Below are 20998 nucleotides of genomic sequence, written 5' to 3'. Positions count from 1 at the left end.
GTATAACTCAAGCATAACATCCTTACTTTTATATTAAATTCCTCTAGTAATAAAGGATAGCATTCCATTAGCCGCCTTAATTACTTGTACCTGTATACTAACTTTTTGTGACACATGCACTAGAACCTCAATTCATCAGTATTTCTCCATTTAAGTAATACTCTGCTTTTTTATTCTTCCTGCCAAAATGAACAGCTTCTCATTTTCCTACATTATACTCATATGTCAGATTTTTGCCCACTCACTCAACCTATCCATATTCATCTGCAACCTCCTTATGTCCCCTCCTCAACATATTTTCCTACCTATCTTTGTGTCATCCGCAAATTGAGCTACCATGCTTCTCGCCCCTCATCTCAGTCATTGATATAAATTGTAAAAAGTTGAGGCCCTGGCACAGTCCCCTGCGGGACTCCACTTATTACATCCGACCAATCAGAAAATGACCAATGCATCCTCTATTTTCTACCAGCCGGCCAATCTATCATCTGTGCTATTATGTTACCCTCATGAGCTTTTATTTTCCACAATAACCTTTGACGTGGCACCTTATCAAATGCCTTCTGAGAATCTAAGTACAGCACGTCTATAGGCTCCCCTTTATCTATGGGGCAAGTTACTCCTTCAAAGAACTCCAATAAATTGGTTAAACATGATTTCTCTTTCACAAAACCGTGCTGACTCTTCCCAAATTACCTTGAGTTCTTCCTCCTCAATGATCGATTCTAGCACCCTTCCCACTACAGACGTCAGGCTAACTGGCCTGTTTTCTGCCTCCTTCCGTTCTTGAATGGAGGGATTATATTTGCTTCTTTCCAGTCTGATGGAACCTTTCCAGAACCTAGTGAATTTTAGAAAATTAACACCAACACATCGCCTATCTCATTAGCCACCTCCTTTAAGACCCTAGGATGAAGTCCATTAGGACCTGTAGATTGTCAGCCCACAGCTCCAACAATTTGCTCAGTTAAAGCTTCCCTCGTGATTGTAATTTCACCATGTTCCCCTTTCTCTTCCACCTCCTTGATTTACAGCTATTACTGGAATGTTTTTTGAATCCTTTATAGTGAAGACAGAAGCAAAATATTTGTTTAATTCCATCCACCATTTCCTTATTATCTCCTCTTAACTCCCCATTCCCACTCTCTAGAGGACCAACACTCCCTTTATTTAGTCTTTCCCTTTTTAAATACCTGAAGAAGTTCTTGCTTTCTGTTTTTACATTTCTAGCTAGCTTCCTCTCACACTAATTTATTCCTCCTAATTAACATTTTAGTCATTCTCTGCTGTTCTTTATATTTTGACCAATCAGCTGACCTGCCGCTCATCTTTGCACAGTTGTATGCTTTTTCCTTAAGTTTGGTGTTTTCCTTAACTGATTTAGTTAACCAAGGATGGTGGGCCCTCCCCTTAGAATGTTTCTTTATAGTAGGAATATACTTGTTCTGAGTATTCTGAATTTTCCCTTTAAATGTCTCCCACTGCTCCTCTATTGATCTATTCCCTAGCCCAGTATCCCAATTCAGTTCATCTTGCTCAGCTTTCATGCCCACATTGTTGCCCTTTTTAAAATACTAATCTTAGATCAACTCTTCTCTCTTTCAAACTGGATGTAAAATTCAACATATTGTGGACACTGCTACCTAGGGGTGCCTTTATTCTGAGGTCTTTAACCCCGTCACATTACCCAATACCAACTCTAATATAACCTGCTCTCTGCTTGGTTCCAGAATGTGCTGCTCTGAAACTATTTTGAAAGCCTCATCCAGGCTGCTACTGCCAATCTGATCTTTCCAGTTTACATGTAGATTAAAATCACCCATGATTATTGAAGTCCCTTTATCACAAGTACCCAATATTTTTTCTTGTATACTTTGTCCTACGTTGTGGTTACTGTTGGGGGGCCTGTAGACCACTCCCACTAGTGACTTCTTTCCCCTACTATTCCTCATCTTTACCCAAACTGATTCTACATCCTGAACCAAGGTCATCTCTAACTATTGCATCAGTGCCATCTTTGATTTAACAGTACTACCCCTCCACCTTTACCTAGCTTCCTATTATTCTTGAATGTCATATACCCTTCAATATTCAGGACCCAAACCTTGTCATCCTGCAGCCAGGTCCCTGTAATGGCTATCAGGTCATTTATTTACTTCAGTGTGCACTATCGATTCATTTACTTTGTTATGAATGCTCTGTGCATTCAGATACAGAGCCTTTAGTTTTGCCACCTTGTTGTCTTTGTAACATCTAATCTTGACTACTGGTACATTCTTAGGTTTTTCTCACTTTCCCCTCCCCTTCCTGCCATTCTCTAACCCTCATTTCCCATATGACTATTTTACTCTCCTGCTTTGACTCTATCTCATGATTTGCAACATCTACCCAAGCTTGATCCCCCACTCTCCCCACCCCTTTTAGTTTAAACCCCCCTCTGCTTCCCTAATTATGTGGCTTGCTAGAACAGCAGCCCTGGCATGGTTCAGATGTAGACCATCCCAAAGGTACAGCCCCCACTTTCCCCAGTACTGATGCCAGTGTCCCACAAACCAGAACCCACTTCTCCCACATCAGTCTTTGAGCCACGCATTCATCTGTCTAATCCTATTTGCCCTATGCCAGTTTGCACGTGGCTCAGGTAATAACCCAGAGATTGTTACCTTTGAGGTTCTGCTTCTCAATTTGATGCCTAGCTCCTCATACTGACAATGCAGAACCTCTTTCCTAGTTCTACCTAAGTCATTGGTACCTACACAGACCATGACGACCCCAACTGCAAGTTCCTCTCCAGCCCTGAGCAGATGTCCCAAAGTCTGGCACCGGGCATGCGACACAGTTGTCTAGACTCTTGCTCTTTGCTATAGAGAACAGTGTCAATCCCCCTCACTATACTGTCCCTTGCCACTGCTTCGTTGCTGTTTTCTCCCCCTGCTTGAATGGCTTCCTGTGCCATGATCAGCCTGCTCATCCACCTTGCAAATCTTGCTTTCGTCCACAAGTTTTGACCACCTCAAACCTGTTTGACAATTGCAAAGTCTGAGGCGCCTCCGCCCCTCAGCCTTTATAAATCACTGGTTACATGTTTGCCAGAGTATTATATCCAATTTAGGAAGGATGTCATGGCCTTGGTGAGGGTGGAGAGCAGGCTTGTCCAACCTTTTTGCCCGGTGGGCCATATTTGAATATTTTTCTCACCCAAGAAACCAATGAGCAAGTTTCAGAAAGATGAGGTTTGGCACAACAATAAACTGAACTTCAAAAAAAAAGTTGAGGTTTTAAGGAAAGAGACAATTGCTGAGCAAAAGTACAGCAATGTCATAGCAATAACTTGTTAACCATAAAAAGAGTAATTAATAAAAATGACGAGTGTGTGTCCCTGGCTCACTCCCAGCCTCAGTACTCAGTCGCTCACCCTGACCCACTGTGAGTGAGTGCACGTGTAAGTTTTGGTGTGTGATGGTGAGAGTGAGCGAGAAACTGAATGAAACTGGTCACAAGGTCGACTGGCACTCGTGAGCCTGTCAGCAGCAAACAAGGGAGGGAAGCAGTCTCTGATTGGAGGAGCAGCTCCATGCAGAATCTTCCATTGAAAGTCACCTGTTCGAATGGAATTTTGAAAACTGGCTCCAGGGGCCACACGGAGGAGCTTCGTGGGCCGTCCGTTGGACAAGTCTGTAGTGTAGAGGAAATGTACCAGCATGTTACGATGGGATAAGGGACTTCAGTTAACATGGAGAGACTGGAAAAGCTGGTATTGTTCTCCGTGGTGCATAGAAGGCTGAGGGAAAATTTAATAGAGGTGTTCAAAAGTGAGCAGTTTTGACCAAGAGAAACAGTTTCCAGTGGCAGGTAGGTCAGCGACCAGAGGAGACAGGTTTCAAGTACTTGGTCATAAATCAAATAGGAGGCGAGGAGAATTTCTTTTCACCTACATAGCAAATTATGATCTGAAATGTACTTCCTGAAAGTGTGGTAAAAGCAATTTCACTAGTAACCTTCAGAAGGAAATTGGACAAATAGTAGTAAAGGAAATACTTGAAGGACTATGGGGAAAAGATCAGGAGGGCAGGGACTAATTGGATAGCTCTTTCAAAGACCTGGCACAGGCATAGACACAATGGACTGAATGACCACCTCGTGCTATAAACTTAGATATTTGTGGTAAATAATGATAAAGGAAAGGTAAAGTGACAAAATCTGTAGATTGTGCCTAGCAGCAGCTAATCTGAAATTTGATAACTTTATTATTTCAGGGTTTGAATAATGTTATGACACAGCCGATGGATGGTAAATGCTGAGTTCAAATCCCAAAAGGAAACTTGAAACAACTGCCACAACTTGTTTTGCAGTTAGTATAAATTTCTAGATGCATGCCTTGAATTCAGTAGTAATAAGACCACCAAGCCTTATAGTAGGTTTTTACAAAACTAGATTAAACATTTATTAATAAGAGAAATGATTTTTAAATACATATGTAGATCTACAAATTACTAATACGATAACTTCCAAATTCCCCTAATCAATCTAACTCCAGTTACAAAAATAAAAACAAAAAGCTAAAAGCTACTGCGGATGCTGGAAATCCAAAACAAAAACAGAATTAAGGGCCATGAAGGCTCGAAAAGTTAACTGATTTCTTCTCCGCCGATGCTGCCAGACCTGCTGAGTTTTTCCAGGTAATTCTGTTTTTGTTTTTAACTCCAGTTACACTTTTGTTAAGGCAACAGTAGGGCACACAGATTTTAAAAGATCCAGGCAAAGAAACATGATACCCTGAACAAGTCAAATTCAAAGTGAATTTTCTTCACATCAGTCCTTTGGAAGAGAGCAGCTTGAGGCACAGATGCTGAAAGCTTTTCACACTTGTAAGATCTTAAAATGCCTTCCCTTACAAACAGGCTTCTCTCCTTTTATACATATTTCCTTCTTTGAATGCAAATATCCATTGTTTCACTATGTCTTTGGACTTTATCTCCCTGATAATGAAAACTTTTCATAGCACTAAGTTTTACCAGTAATCTTTGGGAAAAATAAACACACTTTTTCTAAACTTCTCCTGGCTAGGTGACACATTTCACCCCTCCTTCGAAAACAATCTAGTCTGGTCTATTGAAAAATACGGATGTCCCCTTGACATCTATGTTTCTAAACTTCCCCATGTTTACCTAATTAATATTTCAAACCTAACTTCTCTTACATCAAAGCACCCAGACTAGTTGCCTCTAATTCAATTAAGTCTTGGACACGGACACACACGCACGGACACATCACACTATTACACTATTTTACAATAAATTTTAATAACTTTATGGAAATTATTATATCTTCCTGATAATAAATGATTGATTTCCCTTGAATCCTTGTTTATGCTGTACCTTTGTAATGCACTCAGTAATTGGTGTGTTATTGATGGGGTATTTGGTTTCATGAATACGACATCGTAACCAGCACTTTAATTTGAGTGCAAACTTAGCAAATCATTGATTTTTTTTTTGTCATCGGAACTTGTAGGAAACAAGTTTTGTGATGTAGAGGCCCTGGTAGTATTCTTTCACTTATGCAACTCATTGCCTCGATGTCCAAATTTAGTACCAAGTACTTTATCCAAATGTGAGGATGTGGAACTCGCCAGCAGGAGTAGTTGAGGCAGATAATGTAGCTAGATCTCAGGTGAAGCTGAAAAAACACAAGGGACCAAGAAATATTTTGATTGGGTGAGGTGAGGTTGGGTGTGAGGAGGCACATACGAATGTATGAATTAGAAGCACTCGGCCCCTCGAGCCTTCTCCGCCATTCAATAAGACTAATCTAACTGTAACCTCGACCCCACGTTCCTGCCTACCCCTGATAACCTTTCACTCACTTATTAATCAAGAATCTATCTTGTTCTGCCTTAAAAATAACAAAGGTTCTGCTTCCACCGTCTTTTGAGGAAGAGAGTTCCAGAGACTCAACCCTCAGGGAAAAATAAATTCTCATCTGTCTTAAATGAACAGCCCCTTATTTTTAAACAGTGACCCATAGCTCTAGATTCTTCCACAAGAGGAAACATCCTCTCCACATCCACCCTGTCAGGATCTTAAAGGTTTCAATTAAGTCGCCTCTCACCCTTCTAAATTCCAGTGGAGACAAGCCTAACCTGTCCAAACTTTTCTCATGTCAACCCGCCTATATCTGGTATTAGTCTAGTAAACCTTCTCTGAACTGCTTCTAACGCATTTACATCTTTGCTTAAATAAGGAGACCAGTACTGTGTACACAACTCCAGATGTGGTCTCACCAATGCCCTGTACAACTGAAGCATAACCTCCCTATATTTGTAATCAATTCCCTCTCAGTAAACGATAACATTATATTAGCTTTCCTAGTTATCTGCTGTACCTGCATACTAGCATTTTGTGATTCATGCACTAGGACACCCAGATCCCTCTGAATCTAAGAGCTCTGCAATCTCTCACCATTTAGATAATAAGCTTCTTTTGTAGAGCATAAAGACAACACAGACTAGTTGGGTTGAACGGCCCATTTCTGTGCTGTAAAATCATACCTAATTCCATATACGTTTCCAAGATGTGAAAATAAACCTGTGTTCCTTTACTTTTCCTTCGTGATTTAAAAGTATAGTGAATGACTTAAATTCTTACAGTCCACCATTGCTGCCAGAACATTTTGTGCTGTGGAGCTAACTGGATATATTTCCTCCTCTTTCCCCCAAAGTTTGCTTATTTTGAAGTGTTTTGCAAAGCAGAAAAATCGCTGCTGGAAAGTAATGTGCTGTGATCAACCACTAAGGGGTGCCACAGTATACAGTGACGATAAAAATGTCATTTTGAGTTTCCACCTTTCTCTAGCAGTACCTTAGTGAAGCAGTAGGGGGCCACTCAGCATTTTGTTTCCCTCCAAGAACAAATTCTGAAGGTCTGTTTAGATATCCAGAGGACAGGTGAGAATTTCTTTTTTGCCCAGCCTGTTATCATCTGGAACACTCTGCCTCAAAGGGTGCTGGAAGCAGATTCAGCAGTAGCTTTGGGAAAAGGGAATTGGAGATTTGCTTAAAAAGGTAAAGCTTGCAAGGCTGTGGGGAAAGAGCAGGAGGGAGTGGGACGAATGGGATAGCTCTTTCAAAGAGCCAGCAGAAGGGGCTGACTGGCCGCCTCCTTTGCTGTAAGGTTCTACGAGGCTTTATATGCTTTTGGTTGGTCCTGTTGATTTCGAGTCCAGTTTTGTTTGTGTTGTTGAAAAGTCTGAAAAGCACCTCAACAATTCGGTAAGTTACATTTTAACAAGGTGCTGTGGAGGGGAACTCATAAAATGGGATTGCTGAGATTAAAACTTGATTTATTACCTCACTGGTTCCATACTACACCAATAAATGTTATGACTCCAGTTATTGAATAAATAGGCCCCCATGTTGCTTACTTACAAATAAGCCCCCAAGGGCTTATTTGTACAAATCTGCAGCCTTGTGTGGCTGTGTAGGATCCCAGGGTCACTATTTTGAAGAACACTGTTCTGGCCAATACTTGTCCCTCAATCAACATCACTAAAACAGATGAACTGGTCATTACCCTGTTGCTGTTTATGGGAGCTTGTGCAGAAATTGGCTGCCGCATTTCCTACACTACATTTCAAAAATATTTTAATTGGCTGTAAAGTGTTGAGGATGTCCTGAGGTCATGAGAAGGTGCCTTCTTAAAAGGACTTCTTTCAAGGCCACTGCAAAGTGCTGATTTACCACCCTTGGCTCATGCTTCTGAGTCAGAAGAGCTGTAGGCACAAGTCCCACTCCAGATACTTGAGCACATACAAGATCTAGGCTGACCCCGTGCAGGACTGAGGGAGTACTGCACTGGGGTGCCTTTTGGATGAGATGTTAAACTGACCTCTCACAGCACCTGTCCCCATTTGTCCAGTTCAATATTTATCCCTCAACCAACTTGAAACAGATTATCTGGTCATTATCACATTGCTGCTTGTGGGAGCTGGCTCTGTGCAAATTGGCTGCCACACTTCATTTGGTAACAGTGACTGCACTTCAAAACTTACTTAATTGGCTGTAAAGTACTTTGACATTATAGAAATACAAGTCGACCTGCCTTTTGATTTTTTAAAATCATAAATGGGTTGGATGGATGTGGGGAGAATGTTTCTACTTGTGGGAGAATTCAAAACCAAGCAAATCCAAGATAGTGACTAATAAATTCAAGAGAATACCGAGGAGAAATATCATTACTCAGTGGTTAGATGTGGAACTCGCTACCGTAGGAAGTGGTTGAGGCAAAATAGATTAGAAGCTTTCAAAAATAAAATTAGTTGAGTCGATGAGAGAAAAAGGGAATGGAAAGAAATGCTAAAGGTTGAGATGAAGGGAATGGAATTGGAAAAATATGGTGTTTAGTGGTAGATTGGTGGCACAGTGTAATGTCACTGGTGCAGGCTAATACTCGGGACATGGGTTCAAATCGCACCATGATAGCTGGTGGAATTTAAATTATATTAGCAAATCTGGAACATAAAACTAGTCTCAGTAATGGTGACCATGAAACTATCATCGGTTGACCTAAAAATCCATCTGGTTCACTAATGTCCTTTAGGGAAGGAAATCTGTCGTCCTTACTCAGTCTGGCCTAGTTGTGACTCCAGACCCACAGCAATGCAGTTGACTCTTAACTGCCCTCTGCCCTCATGGCTCAGCAAGCCACTCAGTTCAAGGGCAGCTAGGGCTGGGCAACAAATAAGATAAAAGCAAAATACTGTGGATGCTGGAAATCTGAAACACAAAACAGAAAATGCTGGAAAAACTCAGCAGGTCTAACGGCATCTGTGGAAAGAAAAAAACACAGTTAACGTTTCAGGTCCTTATGACTCTTCTTCAGCTCTGAAGAAGAGTCATAAGGACCCGAAATGTCAACTCTGTCTTTCTCTCCAGATGCTGTTAGACCTGCTGAGTTTTCCCAGAATTTTCTGTTTCTGTTGGGCAACAAATGCTGGCCTTGCCAGAGAATAAACTTAAAAATAAACAGCACACTAGGTGCTGTTTATTTTATGTAATTCTATACATTTTTCTTCACAAAAGGGACTAGCAATCGAGTTTGACATTTTTGTTTTGTTGTGTGTGTGGTAGGTAATAGCCTTCTCCCTCCTCTGCTAAATGTCTGTTTTACTTCTCCAGGGATGAGGATGACATCAATGATGTGGCCTCAATGGCCGGTGTCAACATCAATGAAGAGAATGCACGCATCCTTGCAACAAACTCCGAGTTGGTGGGCACTATAATCCGATCCTGTAAAGATGAAGCATTTCTCTCCTCTGTATCCCTGCAGAAAAAAGCTTTAGAAATAGGTAGGTAACTGGATCCCAGCACAATTTTCAAGAGGTATTAAGTAGTAAGATTCGCCATTGGGAGCACAGGAATGGGTGGAGTTAGATCAGCTGCCTGTTACACAATTGACTTCAACAGGTAGGAGATGGGTACTGCATGCCTTTGTTACCTGCAAACTCAACTCTTCCAATTTGTTGCACCTCACCTTACACTCTTCATAAGCTTGAGCTCAGCCCTGAATCTGCATGTATCCTAACTTGTGCCAAGTTCCAAAGCCCTATCAGCCCCAGTGCTCGCTGACCTACATTGTACTCTGGCCTGACAATGCCTCTGTTTCAAAATTCTCGCCCTTGTTTCCAAATCCCTCTATGGCTCTTGCCCTGCCCTATCTCTGTAATCTCCTCCAGCCCTGCATAAGGTCAGAAGTGGAGACGTTTTGCTGATGATTTTGCGATGTTCACCATTCGTGACTCCTCAGATACTGAAGCAGCCCATGTCCATATGAAGCAAGACCTGGGCAATATCCAGACTTTGGCTGACAAGTGGCAAGTAACATTTGCGCCACACAAGTGCTAGGCAATGACCATCTCCAACAAGAGAGAATCTAACCATTTCGCCTTGACATTACCATCACTGAATCCCCCACTATGAACATCCTGGGAGCTACCATTGACTAGAAACTGAACTGGACTAGCCATACAAATACTGTGGCAAGAAGGGCAGGTCAGAGGCTAGGAATCCTGCGGAAAGTAACTCACCTCCTGAATCCCCAAAGCCTGTCCACCATCTAGAAGTCAGAAGTGTGATGGAATACTCTCCACTTGCCTGGATGAGTGCAGCTCCAACAGCACTCAAGAAGCTTGACACCATCCAGGACAAAGCAGCCCGTTTGATTGGCATAACTTGCACAAACATTCACCCCTTCTGCCGCCAATGAACAGTGGCAGCAGTGTGTCCCACCTACAAGACGCACTGCAGAAACTCACCAAGGCTCCTTAGGCAACACCATCCAAACCCATAACCACTACCATCTAGAAGGACAAAGGCAGCAGATAGATGGGAACACCGTCTGGAAGCTCTCCTCCAAGTCACTCACCATCCTGACTTGGAAATACATTGGCCGTTCCTTCACTGTCGCTGGGTCAAAATCCTGGAACTCCCTCCCTAACAGCACTGTGGGTGTACCCACACCATATAGACTGCAGCGGCTCAAGAAGGCAGCTCACCACCACTTTCTCGAGGGCAATTAGGGATGGGCAATAAATGCTGGCCTAGCCAGCGATGCCCACATCCCATAAATGAATTTTAAAAAACCCTCTGTGATCTTTGCGCTCCTCCAGTTCTGACTCTTGATCAGCCTGATTTCTATTTCCCCAATTTGGGCTCCTGAGGTGCTAAGCTCTGGAATTCCCTCCCTAAATCTCTCCACCTGTATCCCTGTCTCCTGTTTAAAGACACTTTTTAAACCTAATTGTCTGACCAGGCTTTTCACTTCTTGTCCCAATATCACTGGCCAGAAGCTTCGGGTCGGCATGCAGGAGCGGGCCCCGCTTACCGACACGTAAAATGACGTCGGGACGCGTCATTCCAATTTTCAGTTCGGCAGTCACGCACCGGAGTCGGCTGCGTGCCCGCCAAACTATCAAAGGCCTGTTAAGGCCATTTTAAAAACTAATTAAAATACTTAACGGAGCTGCCCATCCAACCTTGAGGTTGGCGGGCAGGCAAAGAGCCCAGGCGGCCTTTGCATTTTTCATGAAAACTCATCCACGGGTGGGATGAGGTTTCATGAAGTGTTAATAAAATGAATAAAAATTTTTATTCGAGTTCATTGACATGTCCCAGGTCATGTGACACGCTGTAAAAAATAAATAAATAAATAAATAAATTTTTTCAATTTTGAACAGTGAAATTAAACTCCCTGAGGCAGGGTCCATGCCTCAGAGACTACTGTGCGAAAGAGCGCAGGCCCTGATTCCGCCTCCTCCCCATGCCCGCACAGGGAGTGCTCAGCACTTCCGGGTGCGTGTCACGCTGGGCGGGCCTTAATTGGCCCACCCACGTAAAATGGCAGCGTGCAGCCAATCGTGGACAGCGATCAGCTGCGCGCCTGCTCCCACTCAGCACCCCCTGGGGAGAAAATTCTCCCCACTGTGTCAAATGCTATCTAGGGACATTCCTATGAAGTGCTACTTACTGCCATTTTTACTACTTTGGGAGCCATTGTGGTAACGTCACTGGAGTAGAAATCCAGAGGCTCAGGCTCTAGGGACATTACACAGGTTCAAATTCTACCGTGGCAGCTGGTGGAATTTAAATTCAATTAATAAATCTGGAATTGATGGTGACCATGAAACTATTATCGGCTGTTGCTTTTTTTAAAAAACTCATCTGGTTCACTAATGTCCTTCAGGGAAGGAAATCTGCCATCCTTACCTAGCCTGGCCTACATGCGACTCCAGACCCACAGCAAAGTGGTTGACTCTTAACTACCCTCTGAAATTTCCCAGCAAGCCACTCAGTTCAAGGCCGATTAGGGATGGACAGCAAATGCTGGCCTTGCCAGTGATTCCCACATCCCATGAAAGAATTTTTTTTTTTTAAAAGGTGCCATATAAATGTCAGTGAGATTTTGCATGTCACATTTTAAAATCCAAGTCTTGCTTTAATTTGGTATTAAATTGTCCACTTAAATTAGAGGCTGTAGGGATAACTGTTAGCGAATTTGGAACAATTCATGCTTATTTACGAGAAGGCATTTGATACTAATGTTGGTCTCCGATATAACTACAAACACGCCCTCTCATCCAAAGTTAACTACAGTTACCTTCGGACTTTTCCAAGAGGCCCACTTTTCACTGGATTTAGTGAGAGTGACTAGGTTTGCACATCTGATTCTTTTTATGGGGAGATATGTGGTCATGTCACTGGGCTAGTAATCCAGAGGCCCAGGTTAATGCTCTGGGGACGCAGGTTCAAATTCCATCATGACAACTGGTGGAATTTAAATTCAGTTAATGAAACCTGGAATTGAAAGCTAGTCTCAGTTTCATGATCACCATTGCTATCATCGATTGTTGTAAAAATCCATCTGTTTCATTAATGTCCTTTAAGGAAGGAAATCTGCTGTCCTTACCAGGTCGTCCCTACATGTGACTCCAGACCCGCAGCAATGCGGTTGACTCTTAAAACTGTCCTCTGAAATTGCTGAGCAAGCCACTCTGTTCAAGGGTAATTGGGGATGGGCAACAAATGCTGGCCTTGCCAGCAACGCCCACATCCCATGAAAGAATAAAGAAAAAAAAAATCTGTCATTAACTTTGATAGGATAATGCCCCCACATTCCTTCCATCATGTGACCTAATTATCTAAATACAAAATAATAGCCTTACCTACAAATCAATTTGTTTTGCACCTTGACATTTTTTGAAATGCCTTGATATAACAGGAGATTTCTTCCAATTGCCCTGGCCAATATTTAACCTTGAATCCACATCACTTCAAACACACTATCTGGTCATTGTTGCATTGCTGTTTGTGGGAGCTTGTTGTATGCAAGTTGGCTGACACATTTCCTTTGTTACAACAGCGACTGCTTCATTGGCTATAAAACATTTTGGGATGCCCTGAGGTCAGGAAATGTGCTTATTTTGTATTTTGTCTCTTCTGCTTGTGGTTCCTTTCTTTGACTTCCTTCACACCCACAGCCAGTAGGGAGTTTGAAATGCTTGGCTGAGAATTGGCCTTTGGTTTTGTTGGAGGCAACAAGAGGACAAATGACTTGGTGTTGCTGAAAAATACACATTACTGCAGCTGTGACTTCTGTGATTTCCCTTCTAATCTGAACTTGTCCAAGTGCCATGTTGGACATGCTTTTCATTTTGGCAATGAAACCATGTAATTTTGATCTGCACAGTATTTGCAGTACAGAAACTGGCATCACCATATGTTTTGGCCTCATGAGCCTTCTCTCGGTCCTCTTTGTCTAACCTGATCAACATTTCATATTCCTTTCTCCCTTCTCATCTAGCTCCGCCAAATACATCAGTGGCCTACTCTTCAACTCAACTACTCCCTGTAGCCATGAGTTCCACATTGTAGCCTCCCTCTGGGTGAAGATTTCTTTATTAATTCTTCAGATGTAAACGTCACTGGCATGGCCAGCATTTGTTGCCCATCTTTAATTGTCCTTTAGAAGGTGGTCGTGTGATGGTGGTTCTTCTTCCTGGATTTATTAGTGACTTTCTTTTATTTATGGTCCCCTAATTCCGGCCTCGCCACAAGTGGAAACACCTTTTCTGCGTATATGTAGGAAACCCTTTCATAATCTTGATCTATATCAGGTCACTGCTTAGTTTTTTCTCTCATTGTTTTCCCCTACAGAGGAGCCCAGGCCTGTTCAGACTTTCTTGATATGTATAAGCTATTCTCGTACCATCCTCCTAAATCTTTTAGCAACCTCAGCAATGCCTCAATATGCTTGTTATATGCTGCACTATGTATACACAGTGCATATAAATATCTATTTTCCAAAGTAACAATGAATACTTAGCAGATCAGGTGGCATCTGTGGAGAGAGAAACAGTTAACATTTCAGGTTGGTGACCTTTCATCAGAAGGGGACCATATCCGTCCCTTTTCCCACACTTCTGCTCTCACCTGTTTCCCTCCCTCCCAGAACCATGTTCAGGCTCTCTTTGTCCCCGCCTGTCATCCCACTGGCTTCTGTATTCAACAGATCATCCTTTGTCATTTGCGCCACCTTTGGCGTGAAGCCACCAACAGCACCTGATCCTCTGCCTTCCACTTCTAGCATATTCCCTTTGCGATACTCTGGCCCACTCCTCAATTACCCCAACAGCCCCTCCCTTTCCCACAGTACCTTTTCATGCAAATGCAAGAGCTGCAACAGTTGTGCTTTTACTTTCTGCCCCCTCACTGTCCTAGGCTCCAGACACTCCTTCCAGGTGAAGCAATGATTTATGTATACTCCTTTCAATTTAGTATATTGTATTCACTGCTCATAATGCAATGCTCCCTGCATTTCCAGATGACCTCCGTTCAGTCCTGAGCTTCCAGTTGCCTGCCGTTTTAATTCTCAACCTAGCTCCCGCTCTGACCTCTTTGTCCTTGACCTCCTGCAGTGTTCCAGTGAAGCTCAATGCAAACTCGAGGAACAGTACCTTCATCAGTCTTCTGGAATTGCTGTTGAGTTCAACAATTTCAGACTGAAACCTCTGTCCCCATTTTGCTTCCTTTTACTGTGCAGGTTTTGATTTTACCCTTATTTTTGCTCTCAGACAGCAGTGGTTCATCGTTCTGCCATTCACACCTACTCTAAACACACCTTTTGGTTCTTGACTTGTCCCATTACTCCTCCCTTTGGCCTTGCACCATGAAGCCTTTTGTTATTTAATCTCTCCCATCTTCCACCTGATCACAGACCCCTGCTTTTGTTCCTTTTTCCCTACCCATCCCCTTTCATTTGCTTAAAACTTATTGCATTTATTATTCGTTTTATTATTTTTATTACGATTTTTTTACATATTAAAACGCACAAGGTCCTGAGGGGATTTGATAGAGTAGATACAGGGAAGATATTTCCACTTGTGGGAGAGACTAGGGCTAGGGGACACAGTTTAAGAATGAGAGGTCTACTATTTAAGACGAAGATGAGAATTTTTTCTGAGGGTCGTTCGTATGTGAAAGCATTGGAGGCTGGATCATTGAATTTACTCAAGGCGGAGTTAGGTTTTTAATAAACGGAGACACCAGGGGTTGGGGGTGGGGAAAACAGATGGCAAAGTGGAATTGAGATCACAACTAGATCACCTGTGATCTTTCTGAATGGCGGATTGGGCTCAACGTGCTGAATGGCTGACTCCTGTTCCTAAGTCTTATGTACATTTCTAACTTTTTTTCCCGTTCTGGTAAAAGGCCAGGATCCTGAAACGTTCACTCTGTTTCTCTCTCCCACTGATGCTGTCAGATTTGCTGAGCATTTCCAGCATTTTCTGTATTTATTTCTGATTTCCAGTATTTGCAGTATTTTGCTCTTGCTTTCCAAAGCTTGTGATTAAAAGCATGATGAATATAGAGCGTTCTTGAATTAATACAGCTGAAAGTGCTAACGCCTTAAGCCTTATTTTAACAGCCCTGATAATAGATAGAATGTGCTGTTATTGTCTTTATTTTGGCTTCATCCCATACTAAGCCTATGGGTGTGACTGCAGAATCTCCCAGTGGCCCTTTACTGTTTTTTTGAAGCCTTGAGTGAATGTGGCCCCTGTAACTGGAGCTAATTTAATTCCAGCTGAATTCTGCCCAGGTAATTTGTTAATAAAATCCTGCCCTTGTTTTATGCGAGGCAGGTTTGAATACATATTTAATTCAGTTGCAATTTTTTGATTTATAAACCAGTAAATAAAGGAGGAGTTGCAGTGGTTTACGTCTCACCTTGTGCCAAAAAGGAAAAAGTTAATTTTAAAACAGAGGCCTTTCTTTTCAAAAATCAACTTGTTTTTTTTTCCCCCCTGTTTCTTCCAGGAATTTTTTTTCTTTCAAAAAAAAATGTAAAGTTGACTTGCGAGTATATTACATGTACTAAGTCTGCAAACTGCTCCTGTATACTTGGCTTTTAACAAAGTGGTAACTGAATAGGGAAGTCTGATTTGTTCTGGTATGCTTTACAGCTTTCTTCTTTGACTGTAGCTTGATCTCACTTTTCCCCTGAGCGAGTTTTTGTGGAGCCTGTGAAAAACAGCAAACGCCCAAGGTGCCAGTTTAATGAGTTGTTTCTGCACCCCCACCCCCCACACCCCCATCTATTATGTTGGTGTTTCTTTAGGCCCACTGTTCTCATTTTCACACTGCTTTTCATGTAATTGCTTAACTGTATAGCAGCAATCTGGAAGGGAGAAGTGAATGCTCTTTATCAGTAGACATCGGCTTTTTGTATATCATGGAACTTGATTTTAAATGGTTACTTGAGTGACCCTTCCAGTTAAGGTGATGCAGGTTTCAATTATTTCACTCCCTACCCACCCATGGTGTTTCATAAGCTGCCCCCACCCCCACCCCCACCCCCAGCACAAACAATTGGCTCAACAGAGTTTGTGGAATTCCCCAAGGGCACCTGCTTGATCCCGAGTGTTGCTTCCGTTGACTGAAAGGCGTGTAGCTCGTTGCTGGGAGGGTGGTTTGTCTGTGTGTAATTCGTTCGCACTAATAAACTGCCCGAGTAGCAGCAGATTTTCCCCCAACTTCCTTGGTACGCCCTGAGCCACCGGCCAAAATAAAATCAATTCATCGCTGTCATTTAACTCTTCAGGCTTGACCAAGTGGAGTGAAGCTATCCTTTTTTAGCCATGACGCTCTTTGCCGTTTTTTTTTGTTGGTGGATAAGCAGGCCTTGTGTGCACTGGTAGGTTTACTTTGCATGCCAAACTGGACCATCTCCGAAAGCCGGTAATTCTTGTTGGTTATGCCGTCTGCCAGAGTTTCCAGCCCCTCTTCATTTTTCCTAAGCCACTGCATTCCCTCAGCACAGGCTGTGTATTTGGTCACCTGAGGTGCAAAGGAGTAACCAGAGGACCTCTGAGTGGGACTTTGACATCCGTCTTTCGTTTCTCCACCTGCTCCCCCACCAGTACGTAAAACTTAGGATTGCTGGGGAAGGGGCTGTCCATTGGGGACACTCCAGTGGTTGGATGAGGCTCACATAGATGATAAACCAATTGACCCAAATGGACCGTTTCTGTGCTGTAAAAGTTCTGCATTGGTCACTCTCCAAACCCCAGGTCTCCAGTGGTGCCAGGACGTTTTCCCAAATAAGAGGTTTTGACCTGAGGACATTCGTAAGAACATAAGTATTAGGAGCAGGAATAAGCCATTTGGCCCATCAAGCCTGCTCCACTATTCAGTGAGATCATGGCTGATCTGAATGTGATCTCAATTCCACTTTTCCGGCCTATCTTCCCCCCACCTTTGACTCCCTTGTCAATCAAAAATCTGTCCAACTCAGGCTTGAATATATTCAATGACCCAGCCTCCACTGTTTGTGGGTGGGGGGAGCATTCCAAAGACTGACTACCCTCTGAGAAGAAATTCCTGCTCACCTCTGTCTTAAATGGAAACCCCTTAATTTGAAACTCTGGCCCCTAGTTCTAGACTCGCCTACTAGGGAAAACACTCTCTTGGCGTTCTCAGCTTGCTGGCTGCTGAACTGTGTTCTCATGGCGCGTCTGGTGGGAGATCAGAATTCGGAAGCAGAGCACGCATGCGTGTGTAATAAGTGGAAGTAAAGGAAAACTTTCCCTGCAGAGTGCAATGATCTGGGGAGAAATGCTGAGCAAGTTCAAGCCATAGTGCAGCAATTTCAGGGATGGGGTGCGCTTCTGGGACTTCTTACTGATGGGTAGCCCTGGTCTGTGTACAGTAAGATGGGACAGAAACACTCTGTTAAAATGTTTCTTATTTTTTAACACACAGTTACTCTCAAATTTTCTGGAGCACCCTACTTCCCATTATCTTCCTCCATGGGTCTGTGTTGCAACATTGCCATTGACCTTAGACCCAACCTCACACCCAGTGGCATTTCTTTTCTTTCCCCCCCTCTGCTCCCATCCTCCTATTTTAACCACCTTGACCTCTCGATCTCTCCGCTACCTGATTGTGCCCTTTTGGGCCCCGATGCACTCGGCTGGTCTGTAGGCCCATCTGACCTTATTCTGCCAGTCACCCACCTGCAGGTCGCCTGGCTACAGGAGGCCTTTTACTGTAAATCTCTTGTGCTTACAGGGTTTGGGGAAGGGATCTAAACTTCCATCCACTCCCTTTTCTCCCGCGTTACCTTTTGTAACAGAATATACCAGAATATCTGCAACCTCATCATTGACCCTGCCAGTAAAACTTAAAAAAAAAATCAAAGCAAGGATTTTGGCCCAGTTGAACTGTGAACTTGCCCAGCTTTTACTTAACTAACAATTGAACCTGTAGTCCTAAAGGTTCTTCTTCGAACCTTTAAGCTTCTTAGCAGCAGGATAATGCATTATGCATCACAAAGCATAACAGTCTTGTCCTTGCTGTGCTTTGAATAATTTATAAGCAGCATCCTGGGAAATCCATCAGCATTTATCTATCACTGCAGCAATTTTATTTTTAATGTGCCTTATTTCCTTTTTTTTTTCATGGTTTGCCTTTTTCTCATTGGTTTTCCCACCTGTGTCGGTTATCAATTGTACCACATAGAATTTTACAGTACAGAAACAGGCTATTCAGTCCATCTGGTCAATGCCAGTTTTGACAGAATGCCATTGACCTGAAACCTTAACTCTGTCCCTCCTATCCACCAGTGCTGCCTGGCTTACTGAGTCTTTCCAGCACTTTTTTTCTTTTTTTTCTTAAAATTTCAGATTTTCAGCATCCACAGTATTTTGCTTTTAGGTCCGTGCTCCACCCCTTCCTTCCATCCCCCTCTATCTCACCCTATCAGCCCCTCCTCTTTACTTGCTCTTGTGCTTATCCAGGTTCCCCCTTAAATGAATCTATGCCTTGCTCCTCAAGTAATCTGTGTTCCACATGTTTAAGGTGAATATTACATTTGTGCTAAATGTGTAAATTGAGGCAAGTGTAGAAGTGGCCTGTACAGTTACCAGAGACAGCTGGTAATGCTAGAGGAGCCTACACCCCAAAGATAGTTCCCAACAAATTCCAGTGACACAAATACAATATTTCATTCATTTATTCCTTCCTTCAGTTTGGTTGTTCCTGCTACCTATCTTGATCATATATCATTGTGTATGTATTATATAGTACATTCTCCATGGCAATGCCTTGACCAATCAATCAACTTTCCAACCAGTCGGTATACTTTTCTCATACAGTATAAATTGTTGCTCTCTTTGAAATTTGGTATTCTTGCATCTGTCCTGATGAGTGCAAGACCAAAAACTCCGACAGCATGTCTCTCTTTTCATCAATAACTCAAGTTATGTACAACCAAGTGACTATTTAATCATGTAGCAATGTGAAAGACACAATTGCTACTTTGTCAAGATCTTCATTCTGCCTGGCGACTGAGAAAAGCAGAGTTGAGTGCTCGAACCCTCAGCTGCTGGTTAGAGCACAGGAACAGCAGGAGGCCGTTCAGATCCTTCTGCCTGTTCCACATTCAGTTAGATCCTTGCTGACTGTATCATAACCCTAACCCACCTTTGTTCATGCCCTTCACACCCTGGAGTAGGGAAGGCTAACAGTGGGTTTAATTGAGTTTTTAGGTTTTTGAATTAAAACTGATGGGGTAGGCTAAGAACCTTTGCTGGCCAGGGAGTCTAGGATTAGGGGACGTAGTCTTAAAATCAGAACCAGGCCAGTCGAGGGTGAAGCTAGGAAACGCTCTTCACAAAAAGGGTGGTAGAAATGTGCAGCTGTCTCCCGCAGAAAGCAGTAAATGCTGAGGCTCAAAATAATTCTAAATCTGAGATACAAGAACATAAGAAATAGGAACAGAAATAGACCATTCAGCCCCTCGAACCTGCTTCGCCATTCAATAAGATCATGGCTGATCATCTTGTGTTTCGACTTCCACATTCTCATCTAACCTTGATAACCTTAGATTCTTGTTAGGCAAGGGAATTAATCTACCTCTGCCTTAAAAATATTCAATAACTCCGCCTCCTCCACCTCCTAGATACAGAATTCTAAAGTCGCACAACCCTCTGAGAAAAAATTTCTCCTCATCTCTGTCCTAAAAGGGCAAACCCAAATTTTAAAACCGTGCCCCCTTGTTCTGGACTCACCCACAAGAGGAAACATCCTTTCCACGTCCACCTTGTCAAGGCCGTTCAGGATCTTGTATACTTCAAACAAATCACCCCTCACTCTTCTAAACTCCAGTGGAAACAAGCCCAGTCTGTCCAACTTTTCCTTATAAGACAACTCACTCATTCCAGGTATCAATCTAGTAAACACCCTTTGAACTGCCTCCCATGCATTTCCATCCTTCCTTAAATAAAGAGACCAAAACTGCACACAGCATTTGAGGTGCGGTCTCACCAATGCCTTGTGTAACTGAAGCATAACATCTTTACTCTTATGTTCAGTCCCTCTTGTAATAAGGGGCAGCATTTCATTAGCCTTCTTAATTACTTGCTGTACCTGCATACTAATTTTTTGTGACTCATCTACTAGAACACCTAGATCCCTCTGCACCTCAGAATTATGCAGCCGTTCTCCATTTAAGTAACACTCTGCTTTTTTGTTCTTCCTGCCAAAGTGAACAACTTCACATTTTCGCACGTTAAACTCCATTTGCCAGATCTTTGCCCACTCACTCAACCTATCTATATCCATCTGCAAATTCCTCATGTCCTCTTCACAACATACTTTCCTACCTATCTTTGTGTTATCTGCAAATTTAGCTACCATGTCTTCACTCCCCTCATTTAAGTAATTGATGTAAATCGTAAAAAGTTGAGGCCCCAGTACAGTGCCCTGTGGGACGCCACTCATCACACCCTGCCAATAAGGAAAAGACCCATTTATGCATACTCTCTGCTTTCTGCCAGCCAGCCAATCTTCTGTCAATGATAATATGTTACCCACTACACCATGCACTTTTATTTTCTGTAATAATCTTTGATGTGGCACCTTATCAAATGCCTTCTGGAAATC

The 20998-nt window shown here is 42.7% G+C and overlaps 1 protein-coding gene across 4 annotated transcripts in view; it reads left to right on the top strand.

Annotated features, from left to right (window-relative positions):
• The window catches only part of LOC144680043 (transcription initiation factor TFIID subunit 4-like), a 160453-nt gene that overhangs the window by 53309 nt on the left and 86146 nt on the right, over positions 1–20998 (top strand). For all 4 annotated transcript variants that reach the window (XM_078541154.1, XM_078541155.1, XM_078541153.1 and 1 more), the window contains one exon: positions 9176–9345. In XM_078541154.1, the coding sequence (XP_078397280.1) occupies positions 9176–9345 (170 nt within the window). The remainder of the gene's footprint in view (positions 1–9175; positions 9346–20998) is intronic.

Source organism: Cetorhinus maximus, chromosome 4 (assembly GCF_964194155.1).
Source record: "Cetorhinus maximus chromosome 4, sCetMax3.hap1.1, whole genome shotgun sequence".
NCBI lineage: Eukaryota > Metazoa > Chordata > Chondrichthyes > Lamniformes > Cetorhinidae > Cetorhinus > Cetorhinus maximus.
Note: the sequence above shows the minus strand (reverse complement) of the source record. Positions and strands in the feature narration are given on the sequence as shown.